Source organism: Stegostoma tigrinum, chromosome 33 (assembly GCF_030684315.1).
Source record: "Stegostoma tigrinum isolate sSteTig4 chromosome 33, sSteTig4.hap1, whole genome shotgun sequence".
Lineage (NCBI taxonomy): Eukaryota > Metazoa > Chordata > Chondrichthyes > Orectolobiformes > Stegostomatidae > Stegostoma > Stegostoma tigrinum.
In genome coordinates, this window is record NC_081386.1 from 33560927 (window position 1) to 33582691 (window position 21765).

General features: G+C 38.3%; 1 protein-coding gene across 2 annotated transcripts in view; it reads right to left on the bottom strand.

Moving 5' to 3' along the window:
- Positions 1 to 21765, bottom strand: part of LOC125467230 (CTD small phosphatase-like protein 2) — a 65991-nt gene that overhangs the window by 17185 nt on the left and 27041 nt on the right. For both annotated transcript variants that reach the window (XM_059639164.1, XM_059639163.1), the window contains exons 2-7: positions 20905 to 21009; positions 17648 to 17854; positions 12881 to 13022; positions 7730 to 7864; positions 5815 to 6036; positions 861 to 981 (exon numbers count right to left, since the gene is read on the bottom strand). In XM_059639164.1, the coding sequence (XP_059495147.1) occupies positions 861 to 981; positions 5815 to 6036; positions 7730 to 7864; positions 12881 to 13022; positions 17648 to 17830 (803 nt within the window). In that variant the 5' untranslated portion in view covers positions 17831 to 17854; positions 20905 to 21009. The remainder of the gene's footprint in view (positions 1 to 860; positions 982 to 5814; positions 6037 to 7729; positions 7865 to 12880; positions 13023 to 17647; positions 17855 to 20904; positions 21010 to 21765) is intronic.

Genomic DNA, 21765 nt, shown 5'->3' on the forward strand with positions numbered 1-21765 from the left:
GGGCCTGAACACGCAGATCTCTCTGTGCATCAATATTCCTCAGGACTTTTCCATTCACCGTATAGTTCGCTCTTGAATTGGATCTTCAAGAGGAATACAGAAGCAGGAACATCAGCAGTTCAATTCTATTTTACAATTCAATTAGATCACGACTTAACTAGCAGTAGAACTAAAGGCCTCACAGGCATCCCAAAAACAAACTCAATCAACAACTTTGAAAAAGTAATTGGAAAAAGATACTGGATGCAAATGAAGCATTCTTCCAGAATACTGGCACAGGTGAAATGGGCTGAATGATTTCCTTGGGTGTAAAATTTTACAATTAAAGACAGCTTGTTATCAATCATATTTTTTGTTCTAGTCTTCTTTCAAATAAGTGAAATTTTTAATAAGCATATTTAGGTTAAAAGAAAGTCATGCATTTATATGGTGCCTTAACAACACCGGAAAAATTCTAAATTTTAGAAGCACTGAAGTCGTTTTGAAGTGCAATCACTGTTGTAATGTCAGAAACACAGTAGTCAATTTGCACAGATCAAGTTCTCACAAACAGTAATGGGATAATGCATACATCATTTGTTTTTGATTCTGGGAATACTGGCTAGGCCATTGGGAAAAACTTTGTTGCTCATCTTTGAAATAGTGCATGGGGCTCTTTTATATCCACTGAGGGGGAAGATAGGTCCTTGGCTTAATGTCTTGTCAAAAATACAGCATCTTCCACAATGCAGCACTCCTTCAGTACTGCAGTGCAGCATTAGCTTTCACTTTTATGCTCAAGTGCTGGAGAGGCAAGCCACAGCTCACAGAATTTATATATATATATCCAGTTCGTAACAGACAACTGTTGACACACTTACGGATCAAAAACTTCCCAGTCTTCTTCATAGCTTGCTTCTGGGTGAGCAGGTGGCTCTGGGTAAGAGTCAGGAGAAGATATCGTCTTGCAAAGTTCCACATTTGACACATTCAATTCTGGTGCTAAAAATTAACAAGTGTGTATGATAATTTATTTCAATGATGTTAAAATTTTTAAAGACATTATTACAGAGTGAAATTATTCAACACATTCAACATTTACTTTACCTCACAACCTTTACAAAAACATACTTGCCCACTCTCTCAATTTTCCTTCTCCAAAAGATAAAAACTAGGCTGCTACAATTAAACCATCTAACTACACCTCTCAATGACAGAACAATATACAATTTAGGTATAATGGACATGATCGTTCTGCCAGACAACCAGAATGGAAGGGTATTATCACTGCTTAGTGTTTAGAACAAATTAGCATAGCAGAAAAATGGTATTTGTTGCTAATGGCCACTCCTTTTAAAACATTTAGTTAGGTATGGGATCGAAGGAAAGTTATTCTCCCAACTGCCTGGTCGAGGTCAGTCCCATTTATCCACTCCTAAAAAGTTCTGTGCATTTTAATGTCAACATTTGTAGTTGATTCTAATCATGCCTTTTAATACATACATTTCACATCAGGATATGATTACACCGTAAAAGAAAACAAGTGAACTGATAAGTTACTGAAAGGTTTTACTAAGAAACAACTTAGAAGTTTGTTATACTACAGGGACCCAAGGCTTGGCTAACTGCACTGCTTTGGCTGGCAAAACACTTGGAAAAATTGTTCACTTCATGGAAATTCTGCCTGCAGCCAAACAAAGTTGTCCAATCTTCAAGTTACTTACATTTTTACAGAGCTGTCTTCACACAAACTGAAACTATTCCCAAGCACAGCATTAGGCTTTCTAAGCAAAAGGCTACGTTTTATGTTGGACAGCATTTATACCTCAACTAATTCGGGTGTACTGCCTGGAGTTCATCTCTCACCTTTTGATGTAAAGTGATCCATACTGAGGGCGCAAATCTGGGAGGATTTCTATCAATGCACCGAACTAAGTATATTTACTGAAGACACGTCTTAATTTTTCTTGTATCATTCGTCAAGTTCCTAACCTTACTACTGAACAACCAACATAGAACTTGATATGATTATAGTCAGCAAGCATTCCATCAGTTAGCCAGTTTGGATCAGGCACAACTGAAAATTGTATGCAGAAAATTATAATCCAATCCTAATCCTTTTTAAGATTAAATAAGGGAAAAAATAAAGGTATGAAGACACAGCTGCAGAAATTAGTTTAATGGATAGATCAATAGAGATGCAGTGGCAGATACTTAGAGATATTTCATAACACAGATGAAAGTCCAGAGAGAAAGGCAGATGGTAGGGAGAGAATGGACTATTCACGGTTTACTCAAGAAAAAGGATAAAATCTTATTGAAAGAAAAATTGCTGAATACTGCAAAAGGATCACTGGCAAGTCAGAGGAGTGGACAAAATATACAAAAGAATGGTTGGGATAACAATGAGGGAGAAAACTAGCTGGAAAAAGAACAACATGCAGGAAAAGTTTTGACAGTCATCGTCTTTAAAAAGGAAAAGAATGAGTAAAGTCAATGTTTATACTCTACAGCACAAGTCTGGGGAATGGATAACCAATAGGAATGATTTGAATATAGATTTTGCACCTGTCTTAACTGCAGTGGACACAAACAACATTCCAGTAATGAGAGAGATCAGGAAGTGAAGGAGGAGGAAGAAATTAAAACACTTCTAAATTGCCAAAATAAAGATACTGAGAAAATTATTCAAACTAAAAGCTTACAAGTCCCCAAATGCTGATGGAGTTTATCCTGAAGTGTTAAAAGAAAAAAAAATGTGGTTGCTGAGAAAGTGGATATATTGGTTTTAATTTTCCAAAATTCTGCAGATTGAAGGTCGGTCCTAAAGTTTGGAAAATAATGGATGTAACTTCTTTATTCAAGAGGAGAGGCAGACAAGAAGTAGAAAACACAGGCCAGTTAGCTTAATTCCTGTCAAAGGGAAATTGATGGAATCTATTATAGAAGTAATAGCGGGGCACTTAAAATATCTCAAAACAATCAGGCACAGGCAACAGTGAAAAAAAAGTGTTTGAATATTATTAATTGATCTCTTTAAGAGAGCGACAAGTAACATAGTTAATGAACAACATGTAAATGTGGTGTACTGAGACTTTCAGAAGACATTTGACAAATTACAACATCAAATTTACTCCACACAATAAAAGCTCATGGTGTAGGGAAGAACGTATCAACACAGATACAAGATTGGTTAACTTACAAGAACCACAGAGTAGGCAAAAAATGGGTTATTTCATATTTGTAAGAATGGCACATGGATAGACCCTCAACACTTAATAATCCATATTAATGGCCTGGAAGAGGTTATCAAATGTATGCTGACATTGCTGATGACACAGAAAAAGGCATTCAAAATAAATTCTGGAGATTACTTAAGGGGTTAGCAAAGAGATTAAGATAAGTCAAGTGAGAATAATTTGGAAAAAGCTGAATCTGCCCATTTTGGCAGGAAGAATAAAAAAGCAGCATGAAATCAATGAGGAAAGATTGGACAGTTTGGGCCTTTATCCACTGGAGTTCAGATGAAAGAAAAGCAATCTCACTGAAATATATCATAAGTGGGGGGTCTTGAGAGGGCAGCTGCTGGGAAAACATTTTTGATTCTGAGGAGATCAGACTGAGGGGACATAGTTTCAAATTAAGATGTCTCCCATTTAAGACAGATGAGAGTATATTTTTCTCTAGGATTATTGTAAATTTCTGGACCACACACCCCCAGAGATCAATGGAAACTGAGTTATTGACTAAATTTAATGCAGAAATCACAAGGGAATCAAGGGTAGGCGGAAAGTGGAGTTCAGGCCACAATTAGATCGAATCATTGTCAGGTCAAAAGGCATAATGTTGCTCCTAATTCATATACTTGTATTCAAAGCCTAAATTAAAAATTAAATTTCTAAAATTAAATAATCTGAATCAACGCAAAGAAAGCAAGGTTAAAATTAAAGATAAAAATTGTGAATTCAGAGGAAATTACTTTTGAATACCCTGTAGCGTAAAGTTACACTGAACACAAATGTAAAAATGCTTAGAAGGCCCAGTTGAAATGGCGTCTGCTATTTTAACAAAAATACTAATCAATTTAAAAGTATTACCTTAGACATAAGAAATGAATTATGACTAGATATTACCCAGTTATGCAGCTAAATGTACCCTTTCCATTTCGGTTTCTTAAATATGGATACATTTTTTCTAATAGTTGTTATTAAATTGCATGATTTAATGCTATGAATGTGAAACTTTGTTTAACTGCAAGAAAATTTTGCCATCAATATAAACAAGAACCCAGGCCAGTGCCAAAAGTCAACTAATAGATTCATGCACATGAGCATGTTGTGATGAGACGATGCAGTTATACAGCGCATCGTGAGCACTGCAGCTCAGTATATTCCTCAGTAGGAATATCTGGCAACTAAAGATCACCGGGGAGCACTCAATTCTATTGTTGTCAGCTGCCCATAGAATACTGCAGACTAGTTAACTGAGGTGCTCATGGGGCGTTTCTATGACGTACATACGGAAAATAATTTTCACTGATAGGAGAATCAGTAAGTAGAAGATTTAAAAAATTACAAAATAATTACCAGAAAAGCAGGGGAAAAATAATGATTTTTTTTAAAGCAGGAATTTAGGATCTGGGACACACTGCCTGAAGCAAATTCAACTCGATCTCTCAAGAAGGAATTGAATATGAACATAGAAAGGAAACAAGTACAGCAACCTGAAGAACAGAAAGAATAGTGGAGCGGTAGAGAGATGGTATGGTATGTTAGGTCAAATGGTCTCCTTCTGTATTGTGTGATTTTATCCTCTTTTCTAGGGTGTGACAGAAGGTAGGAAATGTCTCTGTGATTGAGCTTAATTAAATTTGAAGGATGTTAAGTCTGCACAGCAGGTCTGGCAATCCAATAAATAAGGTAGAAAAATCCACAACACTTCCAATTCACTGTTGACAACTGACCAACCATCTCGACTCACTGCTAGGATCTGAACAGTAGAATTACCACTGATGGCTACGTTCCTATTTCACTTATGATCAATTCCCCTACTGAAGCTAAACAGCTTCAGGCAACTCAAAAATATTTTTAAAACCTGATTGCAAAGCACAGTTGTTGCTCTAAAACAAAACTGCTAATAAATGTGCAACTTTTATAGGTTAACCTCCAGCAGAACCTTAATCAGCAGCCTCCGTGTTCTCAAATATCAAACCTTAACTGTGATCAGGTGTGTAAGATAGGCTCTTGATTTATAGGAACAGAAATGCAGAGGTAGTTCAGGCAAACACAAACTCACGGATCTTAAGTAATGTACAGTCCTGATGTATACTGATGATTTTCATCATTTCTCAGTAAATCAAATTAAAAAATATCAAAGGATGCGGGTAATCTGCTAAATGCAATAAACTTTTACCATTGATAGTTAGCCTGTGTTTGTTTTGAAATAACCAGGAAATAAAACACTTTAAGCGTGGCTAGAACCATAAAATTTCTTTAATAAACTCAGCCAGTAGGAATTTAAAATCTGAAAGAACTAAATCAAATATCAATGTTCCTCATTAGTTAAGAAATTTGACAAACCACTGATTTTAACTAACAACGTACTAAAGTATGCTTACATATCCACTTCATGGCAACACAAAGTGAGCAATGATGGAAAGTTCAAACACTTAAGAACATGGCTGAACCCAGCACAGAAAAGAGTTTGAGATGATAAACATGAGGTAGTCTGGTATCTGATTTCTGCTCCATAACAATCCATCTGCAGCCCAAAAGGCTCATTCTCCAAAAGAACTTGTAAGTACAAAGAATTATTAATTTAACAAGTTTACTGCACCTGGCAAGGGATGAAGTTCATTGGTGACTGTGTCCTCTACATTATCTGAACTGCTGTCAGGGGACAGATGTGATTGCGCTGTCGCTGCCTGGCCAGAATACAGTCCTCCAGTGGCCGATGTTGCCGTGCTTGTTGTGATCTCATCCACCTGTTCCAATTCCAGTTGTTTAACAATTTCTTCAGCCTCTACTGCCTGACCTGGAGAGTCAGAACCTGATGTTCCTGTAAATAATCATAAAAGTCAGATCACATCACATAATGAAAGGGTCATTCACTACAGTGCATTCATCATCATCCTTTGAAATTACGCATATTCACCAAAGCACTGCAGCCAGAAGGGCCAAAGAAGGAAACAGTATTGGAAAAACTATTGTTTGCTAATAGTACTTTTCCCTCTGGATCAGAAGTTTCATTCCAAGATGTCAGGACATAATTAAGGATGACATTTCATGATGAGGCTCTGTCACCTGCACTGGCCTTTGCATGAGTAGATTCCACAACAGATTCAAAGAAGCTCCATTTTCCCAGACATCTTGAATAAAATCCTTCTTTGACATCTAAAAGTCAAGTTAGGTTATTATCCCTCAGTAGTCTGCTACTTGTAAGGCTGACATGCTTGTTAAAGTAAGTCACAGCACTCTGAAGCACTTTTAGCACAATGTTAGAAAGAACACTTGAATTTAGGTAAAGCTCATTGTTATATGCAACAAAGACACAGAAACAAAGTCGGATAACAGAAAATATTTTCTGCCCACTCCCCATTCCCATTCTAACCTGTCTTCAGCCTCCAATACTGTTCAACACGACCTCGTAAAAGTAAACCTCATCTTTTGATGAGGCACTTAAGCACATTCCACAGTCAGTAATTTCAGACAGTCATCCCAACTCTTTTTTTAGTTTTCCTTGCACACTTTGTATTGCTTTGTTTCCAGATTACTGCTGCCAGTAAGGAATCTGCTTTTTCCCAGTTATTGCTCCTCCAGGCTAAGTTTTGCTCCTTGATTATCCTACAACACTCACTTCTGCCTTGCAGTCATCCATTTGTCACTTAATTTCTCCCATCTTATCAGTGGCTCCCTTATTCTTGCCTCTTCCCACCACCGTCACACCTAGCCCCTGAAAATATGTCACCCACCGTATGATTTTGAACACACAGCTGTGAGGGGTTTCATAGATCAATTAAAGATGAAATATTTCTTCTGGCAAGTTTATGATAATTGAAAATAAGCAGTCAAAGAAAGAGGGGAGATGAGGAGACAGTTCTTCACTTAGGGAGTGTTTGTTGTTAAGATCTAGAACACACTACCTTAAAGTTTGATGGCATCAGATTCCTTGGCAACATTCAAAGAGCAACTAGTCATGCTCTTGACATGGAACAAATTTTAAATGAGAAAAACATTGGGAGCAAGTGTAAATGAACTGTTCTTTCAAAGTGCTGAAGCATGCACAACAGACCAAATTGCCACTTTAAATACTGTACGATTTTAATACACATAAAGCCTGCCAAATCAAATTCACTCAAATATGTATTATATGTGTTGTTTGCTGACATTAACATAAAGTTGCCATAGTCCAACTAGACCACAGGACTCTCATTAGATAAAGGAAGACCGAAAGAGAGAGACGACTGGCGGTGGTTTAACCTGAGGGCTGCCACACCGGAGGCAAAGGGGGAGGCTGAGGACAGTCCTTCTTGGTAACCACAGCCAGTGTGGGAATTGAACCCACACTGTTGGCACCACTCTGCAAACCAACCATCCAGCCAAATGAGCCAACTAACCCCCTTGTTGACCTTAACAAGGCATCTTTAAACAAAAATGTACAAAGACACGACATTAAATAATCTATATTACTGGACAATAATTTTACAAGTGTCCATCTGCTTTTGACAAAGGTATTTAATTTCATACTTTACCATTTTTGTTTGCTGGTGAGAAGAAACTGAAAACAGGAGAAAAGATAGTTCCCAGTAAGGCAGTTCGTGGAGGGCTGACCACATCGGTAACAATCGGTAGTTTCCCATTTTGTTTACTGCTGTAGCCTACCGTCTCTAAAACAAAATAAACAGACTTTATAACTTGATGTAAACATTACACAGAAATGAATAATTATGAAAGTATAAAGCTGGTTCAGTCTTCCACAGACAAAATAAAGTGTAATGTTTCAGGGCAGGGAGAGGGGAGGAAAGAAAAGGTGGCACATTGTAAATTTTAAACTTGCACAATATTTTGTCATGTCCATGGCGTTCACTATTACTTCAGAATGTAAGATTTGTTGCTCCATGCAAATCCGTTTTACAACATATCTGGAGAAACACAGAATTCTGTAAAACCAAAGGTTTTATTGGACTATAACAGCAATACATATTTATTTAGCACTTTTATCATTGTAAAATTCCCATACTAATCATACAGTCAGATGCCTATCAAATTTTAGTGACAATATTCAGTATCATTTCTAATTGAACACGGTGTTTGAGACTGAACTGACTGCATATTCCCCTAAAAAGCAATTCTACAGCCAGCTTCTACCCAGCCGCAATGTTAACATCCTGACCACTATAAATGGACACTATGTAATGACTGCATTTAATGTACTTGTAAATTAGTTAAATGTATGCTGTGATTAATACATCTTAATTTAGTTCTCATTTCCTTTCCAAATGTCATGCTCTTGCTCATTCTCTCTGCTCCAATTTTGCATGTACATACTTAGCGTCCACACGATTCTCATGGAGGGCATCTGCCCATGTCAGTTCCCAAATTTCTTAACCTAACATCCACTCCAATGTGGCTTGGCCTTAGAAACAGAGCACTGAAAGACTAGGCTGCATGCTGTCTGACTGGCCTAAACAGCTTCAAGCAGAAATCTCAGAAATGTCTGCAGGCAAGGAGGTAGAGGATTCCATATACCATAGCTCAACATCCCCTGGCCTCTGGCTGATATAACAGCAAGTATTGAAAAAATCAGGTAATGATCCCAAAATCTACAATTCATTACCTAACTATGATAGATGGCGCACATGAAATAAGTGACTTGTCTGACCTGATATATAGAATATAGCATTATTTGTACACGTGGAATAATCACCATGAAGGCTGATCCAACACAAAAGAATCATATATGAAAAGCAAAGAGAATTGGTGGCACAGCCAAGGGAAGAGATAAGGCACAGCAGAGAGGAAAAAAACGAAAGGCTTATGGTGAAGAGTTGAGGAAGAATGAAATCTTACATAACTAAGATAAAAAGAATGGAGACAGTAGAGGAAAGACTTACTTTTACCTTTGTTCATGAAAAATGCTACAGGATGCCAACCAGTTTTACATATAAAGGATTCAACTTCACAGAATAATCGAGGGAAAGTACACAATACTCACTGAGGAATAAGTGAATTATGAATGGTTCTTTAAAAAATTACCGTAAAAAATTCAAAATCTGGAATTCGTTCACATTTATGAACCAAACTGAAATCTTTCTAACTAAAACAATTCTTGCCCTCATTATTTTGAGATGCAAACATAAATCAGGAATTGGTTTTAAGATTTCTCCTATCCACATTGCATCAAATGAGAGAAAACACAGAAACCTCCAAAAGCTATGGAAAAATCTGTTGGATTTAGATCGATATTGCTCAAATTTATTTTTTCATGTATTCACTCACAGGATGTGGGCACTGCTGACAAGGCCAGCATTTACTGCCCATCCTTAATTGCCCTTGAGAAGGTGTTGGCGAGCTGCATTCTTGATCTGCTGCAGTCCATGTGGTAACAGCCTATGTAGTCCAATTGGGTACAAGCTTGGTTACAACGCATATAGCTCACTTTTAACAGCACCTTAAGCATCACTGAAATGAAAGAGAAAATATTTACACAGAACAAACTTGCTCGAGTAAAACATCCAGCAAATTTAAGTTCCAAGGCTGGTGGATTTATAAACAAGAATTGGAATCAAGTACTCTATGCTGCTCTTTACGTTCAGGATATACAGTAGGAAAACTTTAATTTTGGGGCAGTTATTCACAGCTGTGAGTTAACATGCAGATTATCTGTATGCTTATTCCTTCATTTCTCAGAGGTCAGACTTGATTTGAGACAGTGGAAGACAAATCCTGTTCAAAATACACTGGATCATTGAAAACATGCAGCATTTATGTGTCTCTTAATAAAATAGGAATTATAGTAAAAAATTCTGTGCAGTGCATTTTTACTTCTTGGAAAATAGTAGTTTGTTTGCTGAGGAAAGTAAAGTGATCTCTGAATAAAACTGTCACAATAAGGCAGGTACCTGAAGGAGGGGAACACAAGCACAATCTTGTTGTATCTAAACCAACATATCACCTAATCAAACTCTCCAGTTTCGTGCCCTTAAACTACTATCATTTATCCCAACTACTGCTGAAACTGCTAAATTACACTGCTTGTACAACCTACAGAGCATATAACATGCACAACAAATATATATTCCCAAACTTCATATTTAAAAGGCATAACAGTTTTTTTTAAATGCCCCCCTTAAGGGGTCATTTGAGGACAGGCTCAGCAAGTATTCATTTAAGCTACGTGAATTACTTTCCCAAGTGCATGCAATACAAATATTGTGCATCTTCTCTCAATCTCACTCTTAAGAAAGAGTTCTGTTACCTACCTCCAAGTGCAGCAAAACACTTACACATCTTTCATCGCACAGAGCTCGAGAGGCCGATTTTGCCTCATTGAGCGCTACATTAATTTTCTCAGACTATCTGACCTTCCACTGGCTTTAACTTATAAATGGGTTTGTAGTCAACTGCAGATAACAAAGTGTGAAGCTGGGTGAACACAGCAGGCCAAGCAGCATCTCAGGAGCACAAAAGCTGACGTTTCGGGCCTAGACCCTTCATCAGAGAGGCTGGAAATGTCAGCTTTTGTGCTCCTGAGATGCTGCTTGACCTGCTGTGTTCACCCAGCTTCACACTTTGTTATCTTGGATTCTCCAGCATCCGCAGTTCCCATTATTACTTGTGGTCAACTGCATACAAATGAATACTTGCAAATTAGTGCCATCAGATGCCATTTGTTCAAGGTATTGGCACAATTCTTTAGATGTTTCAAAACAATCTTTTCTGATTGCTAAACAATTGTAAACTGCCTCCCAAAAACACATATCACAGAATAAGGAGCAAATGTGTCACATTCAAATATAGCGTAGTAAGTTTAACAGGGAACATGTGGTGACTAGATTGCAGAATGGGTGTGATTTTGTAAGTGAAGTTCTTCTGAAGAAAGAATATACTAAGGTAAACTTTATAAATATCCAGTAACTAAAGTGGAACTCCTCAATTTTGAATGCTTTAAGTGAGGAGTGTTCCGTTTTTCATTTTAATGAGAACAAATCATGTATGCAAAGAATGATAAAGAATATAAATAATAAATAAACACTGAACAGAGATTATAAATATTTAAAAATGCAATAGTTTTCACCAACAGAAATTCTCCGACTGAACAGCTACTTTCTTTGAAAGAGTTTGATTGGGTAAATTCTGTTTCAACTTCCAAAGAAGCTGTCATTGTCATTTAAGAATCTAATAGGAGATCCAAGAGGAATTTCTTTACCCAGGGAGTGGTCAAAATACAGAACTCACTACCACAAGGCACTGTTGATCAAAGAGCATGGGTGCATTTAAGGGATAATCACGAGGGCAGATGAAATAGAACAGTATATTGATAGGGTTAGAAAACACGCGTTGTGGAATCTAAACACTGACATCCTCCCACAGGATCACAAGACTGGCTTCTGTTCTAGAAATACTTAGGAATGCCTTTAACTTTGTAAATCATTCTTCAGTATAGCATGCAAAAGGATGGCTCTCAAATGACATCAGAAATTAATATACACATTTCAAAATAGTACATTAATGAGGTTTTATGATGTTTTGGAAATGTGTCCTTAACTGAAGGTAGAATAAAGAGAGTGATGAGACCTGTTTTGAAACCTGCCTGACTATAAGCTTGGATGATTTGATCGTTAAAAATTAAGGGGGCCCACAGTGTTTTACTGGGCAGAGGGTACAAGATATTTACAGATGGAAACAATGGCACGAGCCTGAGTGAACAGTGAACAGACTGACAATCTCCAAAACCGCAGAAAAATGCTCAGAATGCCACACTGTGAACAGTTGTGCAGCAAACTATCCACTCACTTGCAAGACAAAGAAGAATTTGGGTGTCAAAGATAGCTTATCAGAATTCCTACCTAGATACAAGACCCGTGAGATTCATGCTGCCTGACATAGGCTTTTAAATGGGAATGGATTGCAAGGTATCTTTGAAAGATCAAACAATGACGAAGAGAGCAGCAATAAGCAGCAAAACATTTTTGTTCACCATCTAGTATTGCAGATGGTAGTTAGTGCTTGAAGAGACCAAATTCATGACGTATTGAAATAAGGCTTAAAAAATTCTCTCAGCTTCTAACAGAGAAAATCTGCAGCAAAACAAAACTTCATTCACGAAAGACAGTTCTGAGATTAAAAGCAGTCGGCTGAGATATGAAAAGAATAGAAGAAACACTTTTTTAACCTCCTAAGAGTTGTTTTCAGAATTTAACATTTACTTAGAACGACAGTGTAAAGTATGTGTGCAAAGTTCGTTTTGGTTTTGCTAAGCAAAAAAATGAACATTCTACTTTGTGGATTAAAGCAGAAGCTGCTTCCAAAGAAAGCAGGAACTGCAGATGTTGGAGAATCTGAGGTAACAAGGTGTAGAGCTGAATGGCCATAGCAGGCCAAGCAGCATCAGAGGAGTGGGAAAGCTGATGTTTCAGGCCTAGACCCTTCTTAAGGGTCTAGGCCTGAAATGTCAGCTTTCTCGCTGCTCTGATGCTGCTTGGCCTGCTGTGGTCATCCAGCTCTACACCTTGTTATCTCAGCTGCTTACAAATATAGTTCTATCCGTTATAGTAAAAATCTTTAAACATGAAATCTTACCATGTAACCCTTTCAAGTAGCAACTGTAAGATTTTCTTCTTAAAAGTTCAGTCTCTAAGAAGATTGCAACACAACAAATGACAGAAATTGTCTCCACTGACCTCCATTCACCTGACTTTTCCGCCTTACTCTGGAGATTGGTTTGTTGGGTTTTGGGCCAGTATGAGGTGTTGATGTGATCATATTATCATCTAGGTCACAGTCAAGTCTACATTTCTTTTTCGGAGGATTCTCTGCTTCTGCCTGTGGATCAGACATCAAAACAACCAGCATTTTTCACATTTCATTCAAAACATACTTCTCACATGAACACACTGGTTCCTTGGTTAAACCCAGAGCAATTGCAAAATCGTGGACATATACAGTATTCAAAAACTCTCAAATTTCCCAACTTCTACAGGCTTCATTGTATTAAGATTTTAAACTATTCCACACTGTCCCTTACAGTAAAATGCATTCTTCAAGGCATTATATGGATTTCTAAGCCATCTCCAGCAGAATGGCAACTCACGCCCAGACATTGGTATGTCTTTCAGACCACTGCTTGAGATTATTTTTCCCTCTTCTACAAGAGCAGGAAGGTGAGGAAGGCATCTAGTTAGTCTGCAAAAGCAGAGTTGTACTTAACAGCATTGTAACAGGACAATTAGTATTAATGTGCTTTTATGCTGCAGTTTTAAATAAACTTCTTTTAAGTGGTTAAATGAACATGGAAATGTACAACATTAACAAAATCATTAAAACAGCATTTCATTTAATTAAATTGATTAAATCCTTCATGTCAACAATCCAATAAAGTATTTGTGTGTAAAACCTAATTTTAAAAAAGCAGAATTCCAAAGTTTTGAATCAAAGTATTAAGCAGGTCAAAGAGCTCTTGTGATGCACTGTTAGCATGCCAGGTTCCAGTCACACCTGCTCTTGGAGTTTGTCATGGTGTGTCTGAACAGGCTGATTAAATATAGCTATATATGGTCAATATCAAAAGGTACTCAGATCAAAGATTTCATTGCTTTATACTTCATTGTTCTTTAAAGACTTTGGAACTAATCTATGATACTGTTCTACAAATAGATCTTTTCCAATAACTGGCTTTTAAAAATGACAATCTCAGTTCCAGTTAATTTGTACAATGCTCAACTTTAATCAAAATCCTGCATGAGAAATGTGTTAAGTACAGCTGTCCAAACAAGAAATTCATGACATTCAACAAACTTAATCACCGTCTTTTTGCTTTAGAATTGAAATATTATTAAGCAACCAGATTCTAGTTTCTGGATCTGACTTTTCATTCCATCACCAAACGCTCCCTGCAGCATGCAACATAGTCACTTTGCATCATATCATGATTCCTAGATCTCACGGCATCCTATAATAATCACATCATCAAATCCATGTTATTTTTAAATCAAAGTACTTTCTTTACTTTTGTTAATGGAAGACTTCCTTTTAACTTGCAACAACCTCCATTCAAGAAAACAACCTGACAACAGACATAAACGTATAAACAAAGGGGGCAAGAGTAGGCCGTTTGTCCATTGAGCCTACATCATTATTTGTTATGATCATGGCTGAGCTTCTATCTCGGCGCTATACTCCCGCTCTCCCCATACTCCTGGATACATTCAGGATCTATCTTCCAGTACCCAATGTGCCTCTGTTACAGACTGCCTACAGCACTAAGTCTAGGGTTGAGCTAAGCCTTCTTCTTCCTGGAAAACGTGACCAGCCTTCTCAGCTGATTCCTCAAGTTTGCAGATAGGTAACATCAATACAAACCAGCTTATTCCTTGAAGACAGATCAACAATTTATGTTCATGGTGCTCAGTTACGAGTGGTGCACCACAAGGATCTGTCCTGGGTCCTCTTCTATTTGTGATTTTTGTAAATGATTTGGATGAAGGAGCGGAATGGTGGATTAGCAAGTTCGCCGACGATACGAAGGTGGGTCGCATTGTGGACAGTGCAAAGGGCTGTTCGAGGTTTCATAGAGACACTGATAGGATGCAGAGCTGGGCTGGCAAGTGGCAGATGGAGTTTAACCCTGAAAAGTGTGAGGTGATTCATTTTGGAAGGACAAATTTGAAAGCAGAATACAGGGTTAACGGAAATATTCTTGGTAGCATGGAACAGAGGGATCTTGGGACTCATGTTCATAGTTTCCCAAAAGCTGCCGCCCAGGTGGATAGAGTTGTTAAGAAGGCATATAGTGTGTTAGCTTTCATTAAGAGTTCAAGAGCCGTGAAGTTATGCTCCAGCTATACAAAAACCTGGTTCGGCCACATCTGGAGTATTGTGTCCAGTTCTGATCGCCTCATTACAGGCAAGTTGTGGAGGTGTTAGAAAAGGTGCAGAAGAGATTTACCAGGATGTTGCCTGGAATGGAGGGAAGAACTTATGAGGAAAGGTTGAAAGCGCTAGGGCTTTTCTCTTTAGAACGAGTAAGGATGAGAGGTGACTTGATAAGGTGTACAAAATGATCAGAGGTATAGATAGTGTGGACAGCCAGAGACATTTTCCTAGGGTCGAGGTAGCTATTATGAGGAGACATAGTTTTAAAGTGAGTAGAGGTAGATACAGGGTAGACATCAGAGGTAGGTTCTTTAGTCAGAGAGTGGCAGGGGTGTGGAATGAGTTGCTGTTTAGGGTAGTAGAGTCGGCCTCATTAGGGGCATTTAAGCGGCTATTAGACAGGCATATGAGCGATAATATAAGATATGGTTGAAGGTTAGATAGACCTTAGGATTAGGGTAAAAGATCAGCACAACGTTGTGGGCCGAAGGGCCTGTATTGTGCTGTGCTTTCTATGTTCCAACAATGACGAACCATGAGGCAATAGCGGGAGTTGAAAGGAGGAGAAAAACGCCCCAAATTTTTCATTCTGTAAAGCTCTAAGCATTTGGAGTAGATTTGTAGCTCCGGTTGTGGATGTTGAGATTGATTGGCTCGTCGAGCTGGTTTGCTGCTGTTCCACATATATTTCATTATCCTGCTGGGTAACATCATCAGTGGAGCCTGCAATGAAGCGCTTTGTGTTTTCCTGCCTGGTTTTTAAACTCTGGAGACATCAAGCTGAATTGCCTCATTTCTGGTTTTCCTTAGCAAAGGAGTGTATATGGGGTCGAGTTCTACGCGTTTGTTGATGGCTTTCTTCGTGGAGTACCAGGCTTCTAGGAACTCCCGTGCCTGTCTCATCTTTGCTTGTCCCAGGATCTTGGTGTTGTTCCAATTGCATGTTTCTCCTTATCTATGTGGATAGGAATGAGTGAGTACTGGTCAGGTCTTTTTGTAGCCAGTTCGTGTACCCTTGTTGTTAGTTTCCTTCCTGTTTGTCCCATGTAGTGTTTGTCACAGTCTCTGCAGGGAATCTTGTATATAACATTAGTCCTGTCCATAGTCAGTAATGGATCTTTAGTTCAGGTCAGCAGCTATCGTAGGGTTGATGTGGGTTTGCATGCTACTCTGATGCCCAGTGGTCATTGGAGTCTTGTGGTTAGTTCCGATGTGTTTCTCATGTAAAGTAGCGTGATGAGCGTGTCGGGACGTGTAGTATCTTCCTAGTGTTGCTCATGTAATAGGCATCTTCTGGCCCAGTTTTTTTGCATATCCATTGTCCATGAATACCTGGAAGAGGTATTCTTCCTCTCAGCGTAGTACTGTGCTGCTGCGGTGTGTTGTTGCCCATTTAAATAATGTTCACACACAGCTAGTTTGTGTGTTAGGATGGTTACTGTTGATGTTCAGTACTTGGTCAGAGTGTGAGGCTTTGCTGTGTACTTTCGTTTGGAATTCCTCACTTGTTCTGTGCTCTACCATGACATCCGGGAATGGGAGCTGAACAAACAGTATTACAGTATTAACCAAAGATCCACTACCCACTATGGACGGGGGCAATGTTATATACAAGATTCCCTGCAGAGGCTGTGACAAACACTACATTGGACAAACAGGAAGGAAACTAACAATAAGAGTACATGAACACCAACTGGTACAAGAAGACATGGCCAATACTCACTCATTCCTATCCACATAGATAAGGAGAAACATTAATTCAATTGGAACAACACCAAGATCCTGGGACAAGCAAAGCTGAGACAGGCACGGGAGTTCCTAGAAGCCTGGTACTCCACGAAGAAAGCCATCAACAAACACAATGAAGTCAACTCCATATACACTCCACCGAAAGAAACCGGAAGTGACGTAATGCAGCTCAATGGACTCCAGATTTTAAAAACCAGGCAGGAAGACACAACAGCGCTTCATCAGAGGCTCCACCGATGATGTTATCCTGCAGGATAATGAAACGTCTGCAGAACAACAACAAACTATCTGGATGAGCCAACCAACCTCAACATTCTTTAAAGCTATCAGCAACTCTTTAAGTGATATTACATGACCCAGGCCTCAATTCTGACTCTCCCCAGTTTGAGCTGGGTAAGTGGCCAATAACAATGGTCATCAATTTGGTTAAATCTATTTTTTTAATACACCTCAAGATAGAAGATAGTACCCAACAGGCAGGCATCAATGACAGGCCTTAGTTTTAGGGTGAGCTTTCTTCCTTTGAAACTTGTGATCGAATGCAATTCAGACAATGAGATACAAAAGTTCCTTCATACTCAGACAGGGGTGAATAACAGGGTTAAAACCATCAGGAATAGAAGAGCAATAAATATCATGCAGCTAAGACAAATGAATACAGGGCAAGCACATCTCCTTGCCATTCTTCCTTTGATTTCTTTCTTACACTCTGGATGTCTGCAGAGCTACAGTGTAAAGTGCAGATAATTTCAGTTATCAGTCAGTCTGTTTACAAAACACTATTATGCGATCCAGTAACAGCTCCCACAGCTATTTGGTCATCTTACCTTTGTAGCAGTTCCTCGAATAAGTCTTTTAATTGATGAGAGCAAACCAGTTTCCTTTCTCTGTGGTTTTGCGCCCATAATAGGTATTGAATCATCTACATCTGAGCGCTTCCGTTTCTTGTCAGGTCGTGATGCATGGACAGGGTTTGTCTGCTGAGAAGCCTTTCGCATTCTCAGCCTCATTCTCAAAAGGTGTTACATGAACAGCTGCAGAAAGGAGGAAAACAAACTGAATTAGTTGTCAATTCAAAAAACACAAAAGTAACCAGTTGATCATCCATGCAAAAATTAATTTGGAACTTATGAACAGTAAGTTAGCACTATTGAAATGGACCATTAAGGTAATTCTTCCCTCCACCCCTCACACTTAACTTGTGCATGCAAGAAGCCTAAGGAGAATCTCCTGATATTGTTAAATATAAAGATACAGTTGCCTTTTAAAATGTTATTTAGCTTAAACTGATAGACTGGATGTAAAACAAAACCACTGGGTTTCAGCCACTAGTAGTCTGATTCTGCAGCTCTCTTTTGAGCCCAGAAGGCAACACATGAATAATGAACATGCTTGTTTCTTCATCGAAAAAGTCTACAGTACATTCAAATGATGAGATAGCTGGATCAGATTTTCTGTATAATGAAATAGGTACAGTGGAATTATTAGAATTGGTTACTACATCGAACAAAGATCCAGTTTTGCATTTGTGCCAACTTTTTAACAAGGTTAACACTGTGTCAGTAAAGTCAGCTGCTTATCAAAATTGTTACATCTTTCATCCTTTTTCTGGTTTGCAACCAGAGTCATAGAACAAAAATTGAATATAGAAGTAGCATTGGTCTAACTGCTAAAAAATTATTTATACAAGTCACTCTCAAAATCAAAACACAACTATTTCTCTAAGAAAATAAGACCACACAACTCCATTAACAATATATCCTCTTTACATAACAGACACAAAAACAATGTACAGATCAGCTATAAAGTATTCAGAAATAAATTTATCATGACATATTGAAAATATATAAGGAAAGTGATGAAATACGAGGTTGTTGAAAATTAAGTTCCTGAAAATAAGTTAGAGTGAGGACTACATAGGAGCTGAGATGCATTACAAAAGAACACGTTGGCAACTACAGCTGTCAAGACTGCACACTGATCAAAATCATGTGCAAACCAAAGTTGTCCCTTTTTCTGCTTCTCAGACTTATTTTGCATATTAGAGAGCATCCCTTACAGATAAGGACTAAATAACACTGAACTTCTCAAATACATAACCCATTTTCGTTACTGTTGCAAAAACTTGTTTCAATAAATGCCTAATTGTTTGAGACTATGACTCATCCTTGTTCAAGTTTCCTTTCTCCCATTTCGTTATCGTACAGGCTGGAGCCAAACCCTTCCTAGCCCACAGTTAAATTAAACAAAGACTGGGACGATGGTAGTGTTCCGTGACTTCCAACAAGGCCATTCAACTCCTGGTGTCAATACAGTTTTTCCCAAATACAGACAACAAGCTGAACACCAGAGGTAAGGTGTGACTCTCCACCATCAGGGCAACGTTTGAAGGAGTACGGCATCAAGAAACCCTGGAGAAGGTGAAGTAATGGGAACTGGGGGAATACTCCCTGCTGGGTGAAGTCATACCCACCAAAGAAAGATGGTTGTATTTGTTAGAGGGCAACCATAGTAGGATTTCCTCAGGGTAATGCGCTTGACTCAAAACATCTTCAGCTGCTTCAGTAACCTTCCCTCCAACAAAGGATCAGAAGTGGGGGTATTCATGGATGATTGCACAACTCCAACACCATCCACGACTTCACAGACACTGAAACAGTCCATTCCTATATACAGCCAGACCTGGACAACATCCAAGCTTGAATTCATAAGCAGCAAGTAATGTATACAACTGGCAATTACCAGTTCCAACAGGAGAAATTCTATCCATCTTCCCTCGCAATTGAATGGCATTATCATCATTGAATCCCTCATTAACATCAGACTGGGGGTTACTATTCAAGAGAAACAGACCTAGGCCAGTCATACAAATTCTGTAGTTACAAGAGGTCAGAGGCTGTTGATTATGTGGCTTGTTAAAGCCTATCCACCACCCACAAGCTCAAGTCAGGAGTAAGATGTACTACACTCTGCGTGTCTGGATGGATGCAGCTCCAACAACACTTGAGGTGCTCAACATTATACAGGCCAAAACAGCCCTCTTGATGGCCACCCATTCATCAACTTCAATATTCACTTTCTCCACGAGTGATGCACAGTAGCAGCAATGTATGCCATCTGCAAAATGAAATGCAACAATTCACCAAGGTTTTCTCAATGGCACTTTCCAAAGCAGCAATCTCTAGTATCTAGATGAACAAGGGCAGTAGATACACCAACACCTGAAAACTCCCTCAAAAGGCACAGTCATCTGGACATGGTACAACATCTCCCTCCATTCCAAACAAAAACTGCAGGTGTTCAGGAAAGTAGTCATCACCACCTTTTCAAGGGCATTTGGGAAGCAATAAATTATGGTCTTACCATTAATGTACACATCCTGTGGATGAACATTTAAATATGTTGCTTTTTTTGGTGAGGGGTAGCTCATGATTGGCAAACATTTTCTCTTTTATCTCTGAGCAGAAGAATCAAGCACAGTTTTCGTTCACAGAAATGCCTCCTCTGCTCGACTCCTCCTACGTCCCCTCTACCCAATAGGTTTGAAACCAAATTGATAAAAGCATTGAGCATATCCCACTGCCCATGAGGTATGCTGGTAACTCAAGCAACAAGAAACTGTGCCATTTATTGTAAGCAATGGTTAGCGCTGCTATGAAATTAAGCCACTGATAACTATATAGACAAAAATGTAAAATCCTGTACACTTGGGATATTTTCATCCCAAAAATCTTGCATGGAGCATAAATGCAACAGAAAATAGTTGGGTCGAATGACCTGTTTTTGTGCTGTAAAAACTATTTAATTCTATGCAAGTACAAGATTTGAACTCAACACCTAAGCACGTAAGGGTCAACACTCAAAAGGGACAATCAAACAATTAAAACTATTAAATGAATCTTAAAAACATACAGATCAGGAAAGACAATTTTATTAACACTAAACAGTCCTAATTTGGTGAAATTACACAATATGCAACAGAATAATTGGCAGTATTACTTCTGTAAATACATTTTTTGCAGCTATTGTGAAACTTAAGAATGATTCACATGAGCAAAAATTAAGAGAATCCAATTTTACTTACAATGTAAAAAAATAGTGCAGGGCAAGAGTGTGGCTTATTTTAGCATCAGGAATGAACAGGTGAACAGCACGATACAGAAACAAGTCAAGTCACGTGGTGTGAAACCTAGTAACAGAAAGAATTAGAGTGAAGAATTCAAGGTACAATGAATCTCACATTAGAAAATTTCCATGAATATTTGGTAAAGTTTTTCCATACGCAGCTGATCAAATTTTACTAATGACTTGCCTTACTATGAAACTACAAGATACATATTTTGTCATGTCTTTTTAGGTCCCTTGACAAGAGGGATTAGCAGAAAAAATGATCCATGCAACAGACTAACAAAACATTATTGTTCTGGACCAAGAGCACTATTTTCTGCGTCTTCTGTATTGGGAACCTGAAACATGTATTGACACTCCCACACATCACCCACAGACCACTCTAACAAATATCAGCTTCAACTCCTAAAGGTAAGCACAGTGGTATCATTAAATGAAACACTTTTTTCAAACAGTATACGGCAAACATGTTACAAAATGACCTAACTGCAGAGACAAACATCAAAATCAGCACATCAGAAGTAATTATAATGCAGTAACAGAAGAAAACATTGCAGTAAAATTATTAAAACAAAAGCAGTATTGCCAGATTGAAACTCCCAATGTTTAGGTAGGGTAGATGGTTAATCATGACAATGACAGCAACAATCATAAAATAGAAATAGCCAACTCAGACTGACACTATATAATGGTAGCCAAAAAGTTCTAAGGAATTATTAGAAGTTAGAATTCTGTCTGAGGGGCGACCTGACAGAAATCTGTATAATTATGAAAGGGTTTGTTAGAGTGGACTTGGAAAACAAACCCTGATTTGGAG